General features: G+C 45.3%; 1 protein-coding gene across 5 annotated transcripts in view; it reads right to left on the bottom strand.

The window, feature by feature from the left end:
- Nucleotides 1-20,758, bottom strand: part of si:dkeyp-72e1.9 (syntaxin-binding protein 4) — an 80,095-nt gene that overhangs the window by 24,825 nt on the left and 34,512 nt on the right. For all 5 annotated transcript variants that reach the window (XM_076882859.1, XM_076882858.1, XM_014413197.2 and 2 more), the window contains exons 3-6: nt 20,024-20,119; nt 17,766-17,835; nt 17,605-17,679; nt 2,039-2,118 (exon numbers count right to left, since the gene is read on the bottom strand). In XM_076882859.1, the coding sequence (XP_076738974.1) occupies nt 2,039-2,118; nt 17,605-17,679; nt 17,766-17,835; nt 20,024-20,119 (321 nt within the window). The remainder of the gene's footprint in view (nt 1-2,038; nt 2,119-17,604; nt 17,680-17,765; nt 17,836-20,023; nt 20,120-20,758) is intronic.

Below are 20,758 nucleotides of genomic sequence, written 5' to 3' on the forward strand. Positions count from 1 at the left end.
GTACAGACTTTCATTAGTCCAGTCTCCAGAGCATACCTCCACCTCTTAAGGCTCTCTTCCACCTGCTCTCTACTCTCAATTTTCTCTGCAAAAATCAGGATCACGTCTTAGTCAGTTTGCTCTTTTTAAATTAATTTCCATAAAAGTTGTCTCGTAGTATGTCTTCATTAAATTGCCCCATTTTGCATTTTTTCCTTTTAGAACATTATTTCTACTTGAGTCGCTCTTAATTCCTATAAATATTTAACACGAGCAAACTGGTCTCATACTACGCATATAACAAAGTGTTCCCTGTTTTTAGAACGTTATTTTTCTTCTAGTTTGTACTTGAACCCTAGCTTAAAGACCTCAGTGCAATGTTTTAGCATCAGTGAGGGCTGTTTAGATTAGCACACCAGACACCTCACAATCAAATTTCTCCTCATAAACAAGTGTTTTTACACCAAGCGAGGAGTGGTCCATGCAGCCTACAGCAGCAAAGCCAACAGCATGGACCAGCTCATCACTGCTGTTAGTGAGGATCTTTTTCTCGCTGTTCTTGTGTCTCTAGAGAGACTTTCAGGCTCTTGCAGTATATTCCTGTGAACCATCCATACTAACAATTCTTAATGCAAACCACATTATAGTGCTATCTCTCTTTATTCTGGAGCTGAAGCCTGATGTGTCAGCAGCACTGCTCACATGCTGGAGCTCTGTTTAACAGCTCTGCAGCAGCTGGCTGCCTCCTCTCCAAGTCAAACAGATGTTGGTAAATGTGCACTTGTCGTAAGGCATTTTAAGGTCGACTTACTCCTTCCTGCCTATAGGCAGAGTACTCTGACTAAAATAGAACGGTTGTTTTCTATTTTCGTTTTCAAATGTTAAAGGTCATGTTGGTCTTTGCTTTAGAAATTGGACAACAGTTTGAAGAATATCTGAAAGTATACTTTTTAAACACAAACTGATCAGGAAAATAATACCAAATAATAATAAAATAATATTTGCATAATCAATAGAGTGAGACATGACTTTCTCATGGACTTTAAGGCCATTTTCCACTGTTTCCATGGTGTGACTGCTAACCAGGCTCCCTAAGAAACGGACAGCACTGTTGAAAAGCTGCATGTTAATCCAAACCACAACCACCAAACACCATCAAGTCATTGGTTCAGGTATGTGGATGACACCAGGGTGAAAATTGAATCTCAGGACTTACCACAATTTACTAGATCACATCATCTCAGTGGACCGACACATCAAATTCACCAGGGAGGATATGAAAAGTGGCAGGTTAGCCTTCTTAGACTGCAAGATTTCCATCAGTAATGGGGGACATCTAAAAGCTGATGTGTACCGTAAACCTACACATACGGACGCTACAACACAGAGCGAACACCATCCCCACTGACACAGCAGCCAGGGAGGCAGAAGAACATCAAGAAGGCCCTGAGTAAATGTGGTTATCCCAGCTGGACTTTTGTCAAAGCTGGGAAGGCTCCTAAAGAAAGCTCCAGCCGATCCAGGAGAGAAGGACAACCGCTGCCCAAGCGAAAACCTGTAGTGAGCCTGTATGTGTCAGGAGTATTGCAGCAGTTGATTTTCTCTAAAAGATGCATCTCTGTGGCTTTTAAACCCCAAAACATGCAGCAGTAAAAATCAGTCCACCCGGCACAAACAGAGTATGGTGTTCCTAGGGAGCATGGAAACAAATGGCCTTAATGAAAAAAGTCCATCAGAAAGTGACTTCTCAGTCTATTGATTATTGTTACCTAATGACTGAGCTTTCTGACAGAGACATAACAGAGAAAAGCTGTTTTGTCTCTGTCAGGAAGGCAGTTTGATCTACTGCAAAGACTGTACCGTGTTGTCTTCATCCAAAGCAGAGGGGCAGAGAAAAACATGCTTCTCTACATGCAAACACATTATTACAGCAATACTGTGTCACGTGCATGACAAAAACACTTTGTTCTAATGCAAATGCAGCAACAGCTTTCTATTAAGAAAGAAATGAAAATGAAAGTGGAAATCACCAAGCAGAGCTAAGCAGAAACATCCCTACCTTGCTGGATCGGAGAGTTCCGTGTTGATCCAGTGCTGCCATTAGATCCATATTTCTCTAGCAGATCAGCAAATTCTCTCCTTTTCAAGAGAAACAGATGTTGAGACATGACAGGATGACTGCATGTTACATGTTAAAGCCAATGATGTTGTAATGATTTGTGTAGACCTGGACAGCTTTGCTTTGGGAAGTGATATAGGTACATATAAGCTCTTTTAAGTCATATACTCCAGGAAAATCACAACATGTCAGAAACAATTCAAATGAATGGCAGGCAATCATTCTGCTGAGTACTTTTTGCAGCCCTTCTTTATACCCAAAAACATCAGGACACTGTGTAAAACGTAAATGTAAAACAGAATGTGATTATTTTTAGGCTTCATCAATACATATTTTATCAAAACATAAACATATCATATTTCCATTGAGAGGTTTTTATATTTCATGAACAATATGAGCACATACTAAATTTGAAGGCAACAAAACAACAAAGTTAGGTCAGGGTCACGAAATGCTGGACAACTCAAAAGAAACAGCTGCAGCTAATCATGTTAACTGGTAACAGGTCAGCAGCATCATTGTGTATAGAACAATAGAACAATTTTAGAATAAGATTGCTTTAATGACACGTCACAGTTATATTAGTTAACCACAACTAAACTAAAAAACTACAACTAGGTATGAAAAACAAAAATGAAGGCCTTCATATTTGAATACTGCAGCTATTAGAACAGCATTGCTTCTGAACTGGCCTCCCTGCAGTCCAGACCTTTCACCACCTGAGAACATTTAGAGCCTTATGAAATGAAAAAGACAAAGAGAAGAGCTGAGACTGTTGAGAATCCTCCTTAGCTCACAGACCATTATGGAAGCAGGGATGCTACACAGTAGTGATGTTCGATTCGTGAACGAATCGTTCAATACTCGAGAATCACTTTACTGACTCGTGAATCATGATTCACAAGCCCAACTGACTCACTGACTCATCCCTGTTGCTGTTAGCAAACTAATTCCATTAGTAGAAATATATCTAGCTTATAATTAAAATTGTGGGGGGAAAAACAACAGCCAGTTTCGTAACAAAAGCATTTCTGCTCTGAACTGGAAGAAAAACCCTGAGTAGAAGCTCACATCAAGAAAATAGCTCCTCGGTTCAGAGTAGCATCGCGCTGCTAACATGCTAACAACACATTTGAGCTACTCACCCCCTCCCTCCTGGCTCACAGCTTCTTCTTCTTCATGGTTGGCAACCAATGTTAAGGGGCATTACCGCCCCCTGGCTCACAGCTCAGTGGACATTTAGATGAGAAAATATATATTTGACACACTTAAGGAAAATACTAATAAAATACAAATAAACAAAATAAATGTTTATTAAGCAATTCTGTGTCTCTGCATGTGCGTGCGTCTGCGCGTGTGTCTCTGCATGTGCGTGTGTCTCTGCATGTGCGTGTATCTCTGCATGTACGTGTGTCTCTGCATGTACGTGTATCTCTGCATGTGCGTGCGTCTGCGTGTGCGTCTGCGCGTGTGTCTCTGCATGTGCGTGTATCTCTGCATGTACGTGTGTCTCTGCATGTACGTGTGTCACTGCATGTGTGTGCGTCTGTGCGTGTATCTCTGCATGTACGTGTGTCTCTGCATGTACGTGTGTCACTGCATGTGCGTGCGTCTGCGCGTGTCTCTGCATGTACGTGTGTCACTGCATGTGTGTGCGTCTGTGCGTGTGTCTCTGCATGTACGTGTGTCTCTGCATGTACGTGTGTCTCTGCATGTACGTGTGTCTCTGCATGTACGTGTATCTCTGCATGTGTGTGCGTCTGTGCGTGTGTCTCTGCATGTACGTGTGTCTCTGCATGTACGTGTATCTCTGCATGTGCGTGCGTCTGCGTGTGCGTCTGCGCGTGTGTCTCTGCATGTGCGTGTATCTCTGCATGTACGTGTGTCTCTGCATGTACGTGTGTCACTGCATGTGTGTGCGTCTGTGCGTGTATCTCTGCATGTACGTGTGTCTCTGCATGTACGTGTGTCTCTGCATGTACGTGTATCTCTGCATGTGTGTGCGTCTGTGCGTGTGTCTCTGCATGTACGTGTGTCTCTGCATGTACGTGTATCTCTGCATGTGCGTGCGTCTGCACGTGTGTCTCTGCATGTGCGTGCGTCTGCACGTGTGTCTCTGCATGTACGTGTGTCTCTGCATGTATGTGTGTCACTGCATGTGTGTGCGTCTGTGCGTGTGCGTCTGCGCGTGTGTCTCTGCATGTGCGTGTATCTCTGCATGTACGTTTGTCTCTGCATGTGCGTGTATCTCTGCATGTGCGTGCGTCTGCGTGTGCGTCTGCGCGTGTGTCTCTGCATGTACGTGTGTCTCTGCATGTACGTGTATCTCTGCATGTGCGTGTGTCTCTGCATGTACGTGTATCTCTGCATGTGTGTGCGTCTGTGCGTGTGTCTCTGCATGTACGTGTGTCTCTGCATGTACGTGTATCTCTGCATGTGCGTGCGTCTGCACGTGTGTCTCTGCATGTACGTGTATCTCTGCATGTGTGTGCGTCTGTGCGTGTGTCTCTGCATGTACGTGTGTCTCTGCATGTACGTGTATCTCTGCATGTGCGTGCGTCTGCGTGTGCGTCTGCGCGTGTGTCTCTGCATGTGCGTGTATCTCTGCATGTACGTGTGTCTCTGCATGTACGTGTGTCACTGCATGTGTGTGCGTCTGTGCGTGTATCTCTGCATGTACGTGTGTCTCTGCATGTACGTGTGTCTCTGCATGTACGTGTATCTCTGCATGTGTGTGCGTCTGTGCGTGTGTCTCTGCATGTACGTGTATCTCTGCATGTGCGTGCGTCTGCACGTGTGTCTCTGCATGTGCGTGCGTCTGCACGTGTGTCTCTGCATGTACGTGTGTCTCTGCATGTATGTGTGTCACTGCATGTGTGTGCGTCTGTGCGTGTGCGTCTGCGCGTGTGTCTCTGCATGTGCGTGTATCTCTGCATGTACGTTTGTCTCTGCATGTGCGTGTATCTCTGCATGTGCGTGCGTCTGCGTGTGCGTCTGCGCGTGTGTCTCTGCATGTACGTGTGTCTCTGCATGTACGTGTATCTCTGCATGTGCGTGTGTCTCTGCATGTACGTGTATCTCTGCATGTGTGTGCGTCTGTGCGTGTGTCTCTGCATGTACGTGTGTCTCTGCATGTACGTGTATCTCTGCATGTGCGTGCGTCTGCACGTGTGTCTCTGCATGTACGTGTGTCTCTGCGTGTACGTGTGTCACTGCATGTGCGTGTATCTCTGCATGTGCGTGTGTCTCTGCATGTACGTGTGTCTCTGCATGTACGTGTATCTCTGCATGTGTGTGCGTCTGTGCGTGTGTCTCTGCATGTACGTGTGTCTCTGCATGTACGTGTATCTCTGCATGTGTGTGCGTCTGTGCGTGTGTCTCTGCATGTGTGTGCGTCTGTGCGTGTGTCTCTGCATGTACGTGTGTCTCTGCATGTACGTATATCTCTGCATGTGTGTGCGTCTGCACGTGTGTCTCTGCATGTACGCGTGTCTCTGCATGTACGTGTATCTCTGCATGTGTGTGCGTCTGTGCGTGTGTCTCTGCATGTGTGTGCGTCTGCACGTGTGTCTCTGCATGTACGTGTGTCTCTGCATGTACGTGTATCTCTGCATGTGTGTGTGTCTGCACGTGTGTCTCTGCATGTACGTGTGTCTCTGCATGTACGTGTGTCTCTGCATGTGCGTGTGTCTCTGCATGTACGTGTGTCTCTGCATGTGTGTGCGTCTGTGCGTGTGTCTCTGCATGTACGTGTGTCTCTGCATGTGCGTGTGTCTCTGCATGTACGTGTGTCTCTGCATGTGTGTGCGTCTGCACGTGTGTCTCTGCATGTACGTGTGTCTCTGCATGTACGTGTATCTCTGCATGTGTGTGCGTCTGTGCGTGTGTCTCTGCATGTACGTGTGTCTCTGCATGTACGTGTGTCTCTGCATGTGTGTGCGTCTGCACGTGTGTCTCTGCATGTACGTGTGTCTCTGCATGTGCGTGTGTCTCTGCATGTGTGTGCGTCTGCACGTGTGTCTCTGCATGTACGTGTGTCTCTGCATGTACGTGTATCTCTGCATGTGTGTGCGTCTGCACGTGTGTCTCTGCATGTACGTGTGTCTCTGCATGTACGTGTGTCTCTGCATGTGTGTGCGTCTGTGCGTGTGTCTCTGCATGTACGTGTGTCTCTGCATGTGCGTGTGTCTCTGCATGTACGTGTGTCTCTGCATGTGCGTGTGTCTCTGCATGTGTGTGCGTCTGCACGTGTGTCTCTGCATGTACGTGTGTCTCTGCATGTACGTGTGTCTCTGCATGTGCGTGTGTCTCTGCATGTGTGTGCGTCTGTGCGTGTGTCTCTGCATGTACGTGTGTCTCTGCATGTACGTGTGTCTCTGCATGTACGTGTGTCTCTGCATGTACGTGTGTCTCTGCGTGTGTGTGTGAGTGCGTGCGTGCGTCTTTGTGAGAGAGAGACATATTTAGGCTCAGTCACCTTCAGCTGGCTGTTGTTGTGATCTCAGAGTCATGGATTGAACTGAACTTTGGGTTAGTTTGTGTTGCCGTCTGTTCTCTTTCACTAAAACATGAAAACGTGTTTACAGAATGCTTCTCACAAAGCACAATGCTGCAGATGAAAAGGCTTAAGTTATCAATAAGTGTTTTTCCTTTTAACTGTAATTTGCTGACGGTAAGCAAACAGCACATGCTGGGACACTTCTGGGTTGTATTTGTGTCGGTGTGGGGGTGTAGACAGATATAAAGATAGAGACGAATAATCCCGACTCCCAGTCCCCAGCACTACTGCTGTCTGCCCGCCAGCTCCTCTGGGCTGCAGGGTAGTTAAAGCACACAGTGCAGATTAACATACAATGCTCATCATCCAAAGCATCGTCTCCGTTAAGCTCTCCCCCTCCCCGACTCTGCTGTCACATCCTCTGCGCAGAACACAAAGAGATGGAGAAGGGAGGATAGAGTGGCTCAGGCAACCTCACTGCTGACACAGCTTGGCCTCAGAGAAATAGGTACTACACTACACACAACATTGTAATTCTACATATCCACCCTGTATATGAGGACTCTGCCAGTGATGACTTCAGTCTGGCATGTATCTTCTCCAACAGCCGAGGTATAAATCCCAACTGTCACGCTGTCTTCACTGAACACGCAGAATATTGCATTTTTAAGTAAAGCTCATGGCTGACACTAGTGTGCAAAGTCTCGCTGTTTAAATATGCAAATCCTCTACTACCTTTGTCACGGATCACGTTGTGTGCAGTGGATTTGAAGGGAAGACAAGGCCAATGCTGACAGCTGGCACTGACCTTGTTTTCACTCAGACTGGCCATAGTCAGATTAGAAAGCTGGTTCAACACTAATACTACCAGCCAGGAGTAATGCTAGTATGGTACTGTCAGCACAGTTCAGGCATCATGTGTTCCACTCATTTTGAGCTTGTTATTCACGAGTTGTTTGAGTGGAGCTGGTGTGTTAAACAAAAGGAATAAAAATGGATCCATCTTTTTTGGTGCTAGTTTGCTTTGCACATGTAACCCCCCAAAACAAAAACAAACAGGCCAGAAAACACTGCTGTTCAGGCTGTAACTGGAACACCCACAATTTCTTTTAGTTCAATGTCATCAAAAACTGTTTTTAGTCCATTAGATCTGACCCAAATTGAGCCCAAGACGAACGCCTTTTTTGGACATGTATCCCTAATGTAACCATAACTCTGTGACAACACTGGCAGATGCCTCAATAGTGAGACATGAAACCCACTCAAAGAAAGTTGTTCGTTGCTTCTACACCTAAAATTCATTTGGTGTCATTTGGTAGTGGTTGAGTTTGCTTCAAGATGCTGTGTGATTTCACTGATTTCTATAACGGATTCAATTCTGATTCACAAGGTCTCAATTTAATTCAATTTTCAGTCAGAAAGATTATAATTCTGATCATTTATCAGCACATATCCATATTTTATATCTATGCATAAAAAGAAAGCTGACACTGTGAGACTTTATCAGAGGTGTGAGCATCACAGCGGACGACATCCATCCATCCACCCATCCATCTTTTTCCGGTTTATCCGGGGACGGGTCGCAGGGGCAGCAGCCTAAGCAGAGAAGCCCAGACCTCCCTCTCCCCAGCCACCTCCTCCAGCTCGTCCAGGGGAACACCAAGGCGTTCCCAGGCCAGCCGAGAGATTAAAATCTCTCCAGCGTGTCCTGGGTCTGTCCTGGGGCCTCCTCCCGGTGGGACATGCCCGGAACACCTCACCCAGGAGGCACCCAGGAGGCATCCTTGTCAGATGCGCCTTGAGGCGACTTTTGTTGTGATTTGGCGCTATATAAATAAAATTGAATTGAAATTGAGATGCCCGAACCACCTCAACTGGCTCCTTTCGATGTGGAGGAGCAGCAGCTCTACTCTGAGCCCCTCCCGGATGGCTGAACTTCTCACCAACCACCCACCCAGGCCACAGCGGATGCCTTTGTGTCAAAGTAACTGATCAGACGAGATCGGGCGATCTCAGGGTGCTATGGCTGTGATCTCAGAAGCTAAGCAGCGTTGGGAGAGAAACATGAAGGCGACTTTCCTGGCCTGGCTTTTTTTTAGCAGATAACCTTAAAAATATTCTGCAGTAGAACAAAAACTGAAGAAAAGCATGAACCAACATTTGAACATCACCTGATGCTGCTGAAGTGAAGCAGAGCAAAGTTACAGAGGTTTGATTAGAGACACAGCTAAGAGAGTTGCAACTTGGCATCATTTGTAAAAGTTTATATTTTTTTGGTATTGAACAGCAGAAATGAGACTTTCTTGTCAAAGGTCATTTAAAAAATAAAAAAAACAAAACAGCGGGCGACAACACTGCACACAACAGTAGACTGGTGCAGAATGCAGAAAACAGATTTTTGATGGTAAACTAGTCTTGAAGTACAGAGAGAGCTGTGCAGGAAGTGTGATTTCATTGTGGTGGAAGCAAAACAGTAAGAGAGAATTCATGATGATGGTTTTCAAACGTGAAGCGTAGTTTGATCTTCTTTTGCTGTTGGTTCAGTGAATTTTAGTCGGAGAGTAACGAAACCTGCTGTTAAAGTGAATTGTTAAATGCTGTCATTTTTATGCTTACCATCTCTACATTGTTTCAACTCTGTGATGAAAGGAATTCCTTTGTCCCCCTCCCCAGCCTCTCGAGGTCCCTTCACAAGCACATCCTTGTGAAGGGTTGTTTGATGTTTGGTAAGCTTCCTGCCCTTTTTATGGCTTCACTGTGTGAAGGAATTGAACCATATATTGGGTGTGGGGGAGATTGCCATTTTATGACTAAGGATGTTGTTAGAAACAGTTGGAAGTAGGAACACTGCGGAGGTAAGGAAGGAACACTGCCAGAGGTAAGTGACGGAAGTGACCGGAAAAGGTAAGCGACCCATGTTGTAGGTGACGTCAGACGCCGGAGATTTGGCGGAAAAAAAGCGAATGGTAGCGTAAAATTTAATAAAGTTTCTTTGAGCTTCAGTATTACCAAATAAACTAACCAATTGTCATATAACTAACAACATCTGTCCTATCATCTCTAAACCCTGGAGGACAACGGGGAGAGTTTAGACGCTCTCCAAGATTACATCGACCGGTGCTTCCAAGATTTAGTAATGAAGAAGGCCCAGAGTGCATCTTCTCCGGCCAAAATTGAGACGCCGTCATCGAAGAGATGTCGCCCGGCAGACTCCCCCAGCATAACATCGCCTGCTGGCAAAGACATTGCAGACATCCTGGAGTCAACGCTACGGGAGTCGGTCAAATCTCTCACCAATAACGTGACCCAGTTAAACATAGAAAATAAAAAAATAAAAGAGTCCGTTATCGACCTACAAGTCCGTAGCATGCGAGACAACCTTGTGTTTTCTGGTATTCCAGAATCTGCCGGAGAGGACGGGGAAGCAACGGTGAAAAGCTTCATTAAAACCCACCTGAAGCTGCCAGAGGACACTGTAAAGAACATTGCCTTCGAAAGAGTGCATCGCTTGGGGGCCGTGAGGTGGGAGACCACGTCCAATTGTGGCCAAATTCGGCCAATTCAAACAGAAGGAACAGGTGAAGAGTCGCGGCGGAGCTGAAAGGAACGGACTTCAGCGTGAACGACCAGTTCCCCAAAGAGATCCTGGAACGACGCAAGGTCCTGTTCCCAGTTCGACGTAGCTTCATCCAGAGAGGCTCCCGCGCTGTCATCGCCGTGGACCGGCTCTACGTGGACGGACAGCTCTACCGCGACCCCGGCACCACTCCGTGGTTATATTGACTGCACTCCAGATAAGAACCCGCTACACTCTTTTCTTATTCATTCACACTCTCTCCTTTAACATGGGTTTAACCTAGTAATATCAGTATGATGTCATAGCAGATATAACATCGTCACCCTCCATCATTGCTTTAATTGGAATGTTTCCGTTTCTTTTCTTTTTTTTGTTAACGCTCACCGTTCTCGTGTTTTTTTTCCTTTCTCTTTTCTTTCACTGCTGTGATCACCTACTTCCCCACTCACCTACAAACAACACCCTCTATTTCTGCATATTCACACACCACGATCACGCAAACACATGCGCTCAACGGCAGCACATTTACACCAGCCTCACAGCGCACACAGACTTATAGGACACACACGCAAGCCACGCTTGTTCATATTAGTGAATATTCACACACATAGTCAGACTTATGGAGCCTTTCACCACACATTTTTCTTTCTCTTTCTATTTACAAACAAGGGATGTTTCCACATTCTCTCCACCTGTCTAAACGAAACACCCAGCGTACACACACAATTATGGGAACACTAAGGTTTGTCACATGGAATGTAAATGGAGCTGGCACCAGAGGAAAGAGGTTAAAGATATTTTACCAGCTTAAAAAACTACAGGCAGATGTTGTTTTATTAGAAGAAACTCACAGACCTGTCACAGGTTTAAACGAACTTAAAACACCTGAGTTTCCTAACGTGTTTGCAGCCTGTTATAATTCTAGACAAAGGGGAGTAGCAATTTTAATACATAAAAATGTTAATTTTACAGTACTCGATACAGTTATAGATCCAGAGGGCAGAATCCTTATTATTAAATTATCAATATTTAACAAAAAGCTATGTATTGTAAGTATATATGGTCCAAATGTTGATGAACCCTCATTCTTTCACGGTTTTTTCAGTGCACTCTCTGAACACTTAGATGGCACACTTGTTCTTGGAGGCGACCTCAACCTTGGACTAAATGAAGACATGGATAGGCTCACTACAGCAGTAACTCAGCACAATTGGCAGTCCACAAATATAATCAAACAGTGTATGAGCGACTTTGGTCTTTGCGATGCATGGCGCTCCCTTCACCCCACCAGTAAGGAATATTCTTTCTTCTCACATGTCCATCACTCTTACTCTCGTCTGGATTATTTTTTGGTCAGCAGCTCACTGCTGAACGACATTTCAGACACTGAGATTCACCCTATAGCTGTCAGCGATCATGCTCCTGTATCTTTAACACTAATACATAAGAAGAACGCTACACCAAGTAAAAACTGAAGATTCAATACATTGCTGCTCAAAGATGAAGACTTTATCAAATATTTTAAAAAAGAGTGGACTTCATATTTAGACTTTAATGACACTCCCGAAACATCAGCTTCTGTTCTATGGGAGGCAGGGAAAGCTGTGATGACAGGTAAAATAATTTCTTTCTCATCACACAAAAAGAAAGAAGAAAACAAAAATATTCAGGAACTAGAAAAAAACATCAAATCCTTAGAAGAAACCTACGAGTGCGACCAAGAATAAAGAAATAATGAACAAAATACGCAAAACAAAACTAGAATTAAATTAAATTATTAATAAAAAACACAATTCCTAGTACAAAGACTTCGCTTGCAGAATTTTGAACACAGTAACAAATCAGGTCGATTGCTAGCTAACCAGTTAAAAATAAATAAAGAAAAAAACTATATTGGGTGTTCAAGATTTATCAGGAAACACAATATATGACCCTGGAAGAATAAACAACATTTTTAGGGATTTCTATGAAACTCTATATTCACCACAAATAAACCCATCTAAAAATGAAATTGATCAGTTTTTTGACAACGTAATTCTTCCAAAATTACTAGACAGTCAAGCAATGGCACTGGATTCGCCACTGACATCGGGTGAACTCCAGGAAGCCCTGATAAGTATGCCCAATAATAAGGCTCCAGGTCCAGACGGCTTTCCTGCAGAATTCTACAAAGAATTCTGGATAATTTTGGCACCAGTATTCCACGGAATGTTGCAGGAAATCAAGGAAAATGGCAGACTACCACCAAATATGAATTCTGCCAACATTAGTCTCCTGATAAAACCAGGCAAAGACCCTTTATTTCCCTCAAGCTATCGTCCAATATCCCTTATAAATGTAGACCTCAAAATAATCTGCAAAGCTCTCTCAAAAAGATTAGAGAAAATAAACCCCCTCTTAATTCATCCTGACCAAACTGGTTTCATAAAAGGTAGGCACTCATCAACAAACGCATGTAGATTACTTAATTTAATAGACTACTCAAACAGTAAAAATATTGAAACCACAACATTATCTCTAGACGCAGAAAAAGCATTTGACAGAGTTAACTGGAAATTTTTATTTGCAACTTTAAACAAATGTGGTTTTGGAACCTCTTTCATTAACTGGTTAAAAATATTATATAATTCCCCAACAGCTTGTGTCAGAACAAATGACCAGACATCCTCCAGCTTCTGTCTCCTGAGGGCCACCAGGCAGGGATGCCCACTCTCCCCTTCACTGTTTGCAATTTTTATTGAACCACTAGCAGCAGCAATTAGACGGAATTCAGTAATTAAGGGCATAAAATGCAAGAACGTGGAACATAAAATCAGCCTTTATGCGGATGATGTGTTGCTTTTTCCCCAAAACTCACAAACCAACCTTTCTGAGGTAATTACTCTAATAAACTGGTTTTCAGGTGTTTCAGATTATTCACTTAACTGGTCAAAATCTACAGTTCTTCCAATTAACTGCTCCTTCCATAATTCTTCTTCTGCCCCACTACAATCTGGAAATATTAAATATTTAGGTATTAATGTCTCTCCTAAGCTTTCAGACTTAACTAAATTAAACCACATCCCACTTCTAAAGAAAGTAGAAGGCGATCTGACTAGATGGAAATCTTTACCCATATCACTCATGGGAAGGGTCGCCACTATAAAAATGATGAACTTGCCAAAAATAAATTACTTATTTTTAATGATCCCTAACAAACCATCACAAGATTGGTTCAGATCTCTGGATTCGTATATTTCTGCGGTGGTTGGATGCATCAGCAGGGATGATGAGACAGAGTACCGGGCTGTGGTCGACTCCTTTGTCACGTGGTGTGAGCAGAATCATCTGCAGCTCAACGTGGCAAAGACCAAGGAACTGATCGTGGACTTCAGGAAGACCAGGAAACACTTGACCCCTGTTTCAATCCAGGGGCTCAGTGTTGACATTGTGGAGGACTATAAATACCTTGGAGTACACATTGACAATAAACTGGACTGGGCTAAAAACACCACAGCACTTTACAGGAAGGGCCAGAGTCGTCTCTATTTTTTGAGGCGACTGAGGTCCTTCAACATCTGCCAGAAAATGCTGAGGATTTTCTATGAGTCTGTGGTGGCCAGTGCGATCCTCTATGCTGTTGCATGCTGGGGGAGCAGGCTGAGGGTCGCAGATGCCAACAGACTTAATAAACTGATCCGTAAGGCCAGCAATGTTGTGGGGATGGAGCTGGACTCCCTCAAGGTGGTGTCGGAGAGGCGGATGCTGTCCAAGATAAAGACAATGTTGGATAACACCTCCCACCCACTCCATGACATGTTGGTCAGTCACAGGAGCTCGTTCAGTGAGAGACTGAGATTACCGAAAAGCACCACTGAACGACACAGGAAATCATTCCTGCCTGTGGCCATCTCCCTGTACAACGCATCCACTTAACACACTGTTTGCTGCTACAGCTACACATGTTTCTTTTCCAACTATTTATTTATGAGTGACTTATGTATGTATGTATGTATGTATATATATGTATATATTGTACTATTCTTAGTTAGCGTATTGTCTGTCTTGTCTTAATGTTGGTTTAAAATGGAGCACTGTAACAAAAAATAATTTCCCCCAGGGATCAATAAAGTATTCTGATTCTGATTCTGATTCTGATTCTAAATTCCTTTGGAAAGATAAACCCCCGCGTATCATCTTAAAAACACTTCAAAGAACCAAGGATAAAGGAGGATTAGACTACCTTATTTTCAACAATATTTCTTAGCCAACAGGCTTCAGTTCATCTCAGGATGGTTAAAACGTACCTTCTTAGATGAGCCCTGGCTAGATGTTGAACAGGCACTATGCAATGATCTAGAGATCTCAGACCTACCATTTATCAGCTCAAACATCAAAAGACATGAATGGTTCAAAAGCATCAACATCAGTTCTTCTCTGACAGCATGGTGGGAGTTTCTAAAAATAACGGAGTCTTCATTAATCCCATGCAAACGTACACCTATCTGGAATAACCAGATAGGCGCCATCACCTAGCGGGGGTGGGGGGTCATTGTTTGGTCCCGCCTTCGCCATTGTGGTTGATGTGGAGGTAGGGACGGGCTTAGGGCGTCTGGAGAATCCCTAGGGACGTTATCCCTGGAGGGCTTAACCTAGGGGTTGTGGTCATAACCTGGTTAGTGGCTCTGGTTGCTCTTAGAGGGTGTTCTCCTCGTGGCTGCGTGCAGCAGGGCTGGGGAGGGTCTGTGCTGGTGGACGTAGGTTACTGGCCTGGTAGCCTGGCTGCCCCTGAGTAAATCCGGGGCAGGCGTGGGGGCTTGGGGTTCGGGGGTGCTTCGCCTCCGTGCTGGGGCTCTGGCTGGGCCTTGGGGGCTTAGGTCCCTGTTGGTGTGTCGCCGAGGTTGTGGGCGGGTGGGTGCACGGGGGCTCAGCCTTGGCGCAGGGGGCCTCTGGCGCATCTGCCTAACTGGGGGGCTCTTTAACTGACAGGGAGTTTGTTCCATCCTTGCAGGAGTCCACTCTGCAGGTGGGGGAGAGTATAGGAGAGGTGGGGAATAAACTTAACCTGGGTGTCTACTGTCTTGTGCAGTCTGGGAGATGATTAAATGTTAGGGTGGGTACAGTTTCCTCTGTGGTGGGGTCAGGTGGGCTGCCCCGGGTCCTGTGGGGTTGGGTGATCCTGCTGCCATAGGCCCAGATCTTGATGGGCGTGGGCTCCCTTGCCTTGGTGGGTGCCGAAGGACGGGGGTGCCTATTGGGGTCAGCGGGGGAGCTGGCCCCAGGGAGGGGCATCTTGCTCCTCCCTTCTTTTCCTCCCCATCCCAGGCTGCCTCCCTCTTCCCGCTCCAACGCACCCACCCACTCTAGTAGGGCCTTGGGGTGCGGGTGTGTCACCAGGGTGCAGGGGAGGCATCCCCCCGTCCCCTTCTGGCAACCTGTGCCTCAATTTTATTCCACAACTCAGACATCCACATTACTCACAGTCTCATAACACATACATATAGGGCCTTGAGGGTGGGCACGTTAACGGCGTCCAGTGGACGGTCTGTGTATTCAACCCCACCTCTGGCGCCGGTGCCCACCTCTCAATTTTAAATCCATGTAGACATTGAGGGTTCTCGGGAGGGGCCGTGCTAACACCTGCTGCTCTCTGGCAGCAGCACCATGCTCTCCCGTGTTTTAAATCCACCTTGAGCGAGAGGGGGGAGGTATGGGGTCTTCACACACCCCTGTTCTCTGCTGGCCATCTGGGCGGGGGGGGGGGGGGGCTGGGAGAAGGTGTTGGCCGTCCGATTGGGATCTGGGATGCGGGGCCTCCCTGCTGCTGTGGAGCCTGGGGCGGTCTGCTTGCCTTCACCCCGGGGGAAAGGGTAACATCTCCTGGGTCTAGGTGCCGTTTCCCCCTCCAGGGGTGAGGGTACCTGGACCTGGGGTATAGAGTTTGTTTGGGGAGTGTGATTGTGTGTACAGTGTCCATGTATGTCTATCCCTACGTTGAGTGAATGCTGAGTATTTGTATATGTGTGCATGAGGGTGGTAATGCATGTTTGTGTCTGTGTGTGCCGGTTTGTCTGTGTCTATATGTCAGGTCGGGTCTTAGACTCCACCTCTCTGGGAACTCCCAGGCCCTCCAAGGCCTATCTCCCCTCACCAAACTCCCTGCCGGTAACTGATGCCCTCAGGGGTCGGTACGTTGGTGGTTCTTGGTGTCCGGGGCTGGGCGCTCAGGTATGTACCAGCTCACTCCCGGTGACTACTTGGTGGGGCCTGGTGCCTGTTGGTCGGTCAGGCCTCTTCCTGGGGCAAAGGGGGCCCTCGGGCCTCCGGGCCTGCGGCTCGGTTCACTCTGGCACAGCTGGCTGCCGGCAGAGCCGGCGGGCACGCCACTGCAGCCCCCTCTGGCTTCTGCTCCGTGGCTACTGGGTGACCCCTCATCTGGGGCTCTCCTCAGCTCTTCCCAGGAGGGTGGCACAGATGCCCCTCCGGTGGTCCCCCTTGGGCTCTCGCACTCTGGGGCCTCTAGATGTCTGGAGGCTGGATTGCCTCCATGCCTGCTTCATGCCCTGGGGGACGGGGCTATGGCTCTCTACATCCTCTAGCACAGTGGTTCCCAAACTTTTTTTTGCTGGGCCCCCCTTTGTTTTACAAGAAAAATGTTCGCGCCCCCCCCCCCCCCCCGCGTGCAAGCACACGCACGCGCACGCGCACACGCACGCGCACATCCTCCAACCACACACAACCATATTTTGCTCCATTGCGGTTTATTTCACACCTCAAACATTTAGTAAACAATTAAGCAAATACAAGTAATCTGCAATGAATGGGTGGATGACTGGATGTGTAAAGTGCTTTGGGGTCCTTAGGGACTAGTAAAGCGCTATATAAATACAGGCCATTTTACCATTTACCACCCCTGTCCACAAAGTGGATTTTTTGTTTGTTGACAGTATAAAAAAGGGATTCTTGATGGACCAGATACATCGGCCTGTGGCTGCATCACTAATCCAGCCACAAACCACAGGCACTTGCTCTGCATTGCCAGCACTACAGAAACGAAACTTTGTGGCTTAAGGAAGGATTTAATAATCAACTCTCAAACCTGCTGGGAGTTTGATTCCCTTTAAACAGTTGTACAGGTGCAAGTTCATGGTCTTTCTGTAGGCATCATGAAATGCATCCAAATACTCCACTGCTCGACTAGACAGCAAGGCCTGAGAACTGATCATTTAATAGCCTGGCTCCCTCACATCACTCACAGAACCTTTGGGCCCTCTACAAAAGCAGGACCTACAGTAAACCAAGACAGTACTCCTTTTTGAACAGCATTCAGGGGGCATTACTGCTGTTAAGGGCAAAAAAAATGATTTTGACTACCACACACAAGCTCATTTTTATAGTCTGCAGAGAAACAGTGGCATTAACACACAGGACTGTAGACAGACTTCTGCTTACTTTGCTTCTTCATCTCTGGCTACAAGAAGTCGCATGTGATTGGTTGCAGAGGCTGCTCTCAAGATATCCACAGCTCTGTGAAACACATGCAAACACATTTACACAGATTGTCTTCCAGCATCACTACTGTTAACATGAGAGCAGTGACTTTAGCAGATTACCTTTCACTTGTGACACCTACTAGGCTGTCCCCATTCACTTCCAAGATCTGGTCCCCTGGCATCAGGTTTCCTGTGAAAGGTTAAACACAGATTACATGCAAGTGCAGAGGGGAGCTGTCAGCTGGACAGCAGTGGTTCATTTTGGATGTTTCTTTCTTTCGGGTTGACCCCAAAACGTGTTATATCTTTAAAGAAAGTGTTGTCAAGAGAATGAGCTGCCAGGTTAGTTATATATAATGCAATATAATATTATATAATAAGCTCAAGTTATTCATGCTCAGTTATTTCTAAATCAATAACAATTATCCATTACTGTATCACGTTTGTGTAATCGAAGAAAACCTCAGTTTTGCTAGAGTTATCTGATTTTTACTCTTCTGCAAACGTCTTAGAGTAAGTTTAAAAAGAACATAGAAAACAAAATACAACATTGTTCACTTCAAATGAAATATTACCCAGAAAGTGAGCTGCTTGGCTGAGGTTTTCACTCTCAGAGTGAGTCCTTGTTCCATTATACGAGCTTCTTTCAAAGTTTTGTTTCGGTCATGGATTGGCCTCCCCAAAGCCCACACATTACTGAAGCAGTGTGAGATTATCTTGACAGAGAACAGACCAAAAGGCAAAAACATCCAAAGAAGAGCTTTGAATGTCCTTCAAGAAGCCTGGGGAACGATTCTTGAAGACTACTGAAAGAAATGACAGAAAGCTGCCTCAGAGAGTTTAGGCTGGGCTGAAGAAGAAATATTCCCAAATAGTCCCTTTCAAATTCGCTGGAACTAAATGAACTCTCTTTTTGCCTTATATCCTATAGGACCCATGAATGTGTCTTACAGAAAAAGGGATTTATGATATGAAGTCCATCCAGCCATGGGGGGTGGCTGTAGCTCAGGAGGTAGAGCAAGTCATCTACATCTACTTAGTGGTTTGATCCGTGGCTCCACCCTAGTCTGCAGGCCAAATATCCTTGTACAGTAAATGAGAACAAGAAGACTGTAGAGAGTTCCACTGGGATTAAAGACCATCCGTTTGATGCTGAGGACTTTGATTCTGCACATTGTGTGCCGTAGTCTGAACCTGCTCATGGTAACATTTATCTGGCCACTTCAAAGACTGTGTTCACTGAGTTAGATGTCTGACAGACATGCTGAATGGTTATGATGGATTTTTTTCCCTCTAGTGACACCAAACATGCTGCGTACCTCAGCTTTAAACCAACATGAGACTCAGTTATGAGTTAAACAGCAACATCTTGCACATTTTAGTGTGAACTCACTTGGAATTGACATGAAAATCTTAGTGAGGAGTCGGGGATGTGAACTGTGAGCTCAGCTCTTCTGACTGCAGTTTAAATGTCAGACTGGTGGGTCAGGAAGAGACCAGCACTGCGACAATACAGCAAAACCCTTTGATCTGTATACCAGCAACTGAAGAAGAATGTGGCCTAACTAAAGTCAAGCATATGTGGTGTTCTGGACAAGCTGTAAGAAACAAACAACAATTTTTACAGACACTTCTCTCTTTGCCCTATATCCATCATTCATGGTGCGATACACAAAAAGTAGGCCAAGACAATCTTGTGGTGTATATTATTCATGTTTTAATACTCACAGGAGATATGCTCCAAAAATACTTGTTCTCACTGCAAAGGTCTTCAGTCAGGCCACTGTCAACGTTCATTTCTATTCTTTGGCTTTTGGAGTCATTCACATGATCTTCATGAATGGGAAAATTTAGCACAAGGGCTCGCTAAATTTCTACATTATGTAGTAAAGGCACAAACAAAGGATTTGTGCATTTAAAATAACACCAGCACTGCTGCAGACTGCATGCTTGGTCTCAACAGACATGTTCAAGGTGTTGCTGTGAAATATCGGAGGAGACAATGGAAATGTCCACAAATAACTGCTGTACTGTTATGTGGCTTTTCTATAGGCCAAGCCAACTTGGTCCTCTTCACCTCTTTTGAACTTTCTGGGAAATATTCAGGAATTACCCATTCAGTAATACTGCTTCACATAGAGCCTATAAATGTTCAGTCATTCTCCAACAGAGATGTTGGAGAATGACTGAACATTTATAGTCCCACAAGTATTTTCTCTTTTTCTTATCGCCCCAATTCAGAGGCGGAAGTCGAAACTTTTACTGCCTTTGTTCTAGAAATATTATCTTCTGTGTTGGGGGTCAAAGTAACTAGTCTAAATTCAGACTGTGCTGTTCTAGCACAGTCTGACCAAAGGTTTCTGGATTTCAAGTCTTACCATCAGTTGAAGCAAGGCCACCTGGTAAAATCCGTTTGACGTAGACTCCAAACTCCTCTCCTGTTAGCTCCTTCACTCCACCTATCACTTTAATTCCTGTAGAGAGAGAGATAGAAAAAGAGTACTTTAATGGGTTTTCCAGTGTTTCTTTAATGATTTTTTGCCCACCAGCCACTTTGTGCCTTGTAAAAAATGATGACAGTGGAGTCACTGCCTGGAAACAATGCATCATAGGGAACACTCTGATTTCCAGGTTAATGACAGTCCTGCAAAAACCTGCTCAAGCACAACAGACAGAGGTTCATGTCTCCTGGCACACTGTTGTCAGATTTCTTCCATCTATGACCTGGTTACATTTCTTACAGCTCAAAGGGGTTCATTTGACTGACGGGCTTCCCTCTGCATTATTGTCTTTACCCTTGAGGTGACTGCTCTTATGATTTGGCATTATATAAATAAAACTTAATTGAATTTCTGAAACAAAACGAGCTGGTTGGACTGTGTGCATTTAGACTGTGTTTTCCTGTCTCTGAAACCTGTGCCACTGCAACCACTAAGCATAGAAGAAAGTCTTTATGACCAGATCAAGCTTTATGTAAAGCACTCTTACTTTAATGCACTTTCCCCCGTACACTAAATCACCACTCCACCACTATGTCACTGTTCCACACCATTTCCACAGTAAGAAGCAATTCAATTCCAAACAGAAGAAATGCCCCTGTGGGCCTGTGAGCT

Source organism: Maylandia zebra, linkage group LG4, assembly GCF_041146795.1.
Source record: "Maylandia zebra isolate NMK-2024a linkage group LG4, Mzebra_GT3a, whole genome shotgun sequence".
Classification (NCBI taxonomy): Eukaryota; Metazoa; Chordata; class Actinopteri; order Cichliformes; family Cichlidae; genus Maylandia; species Maylandia zebra.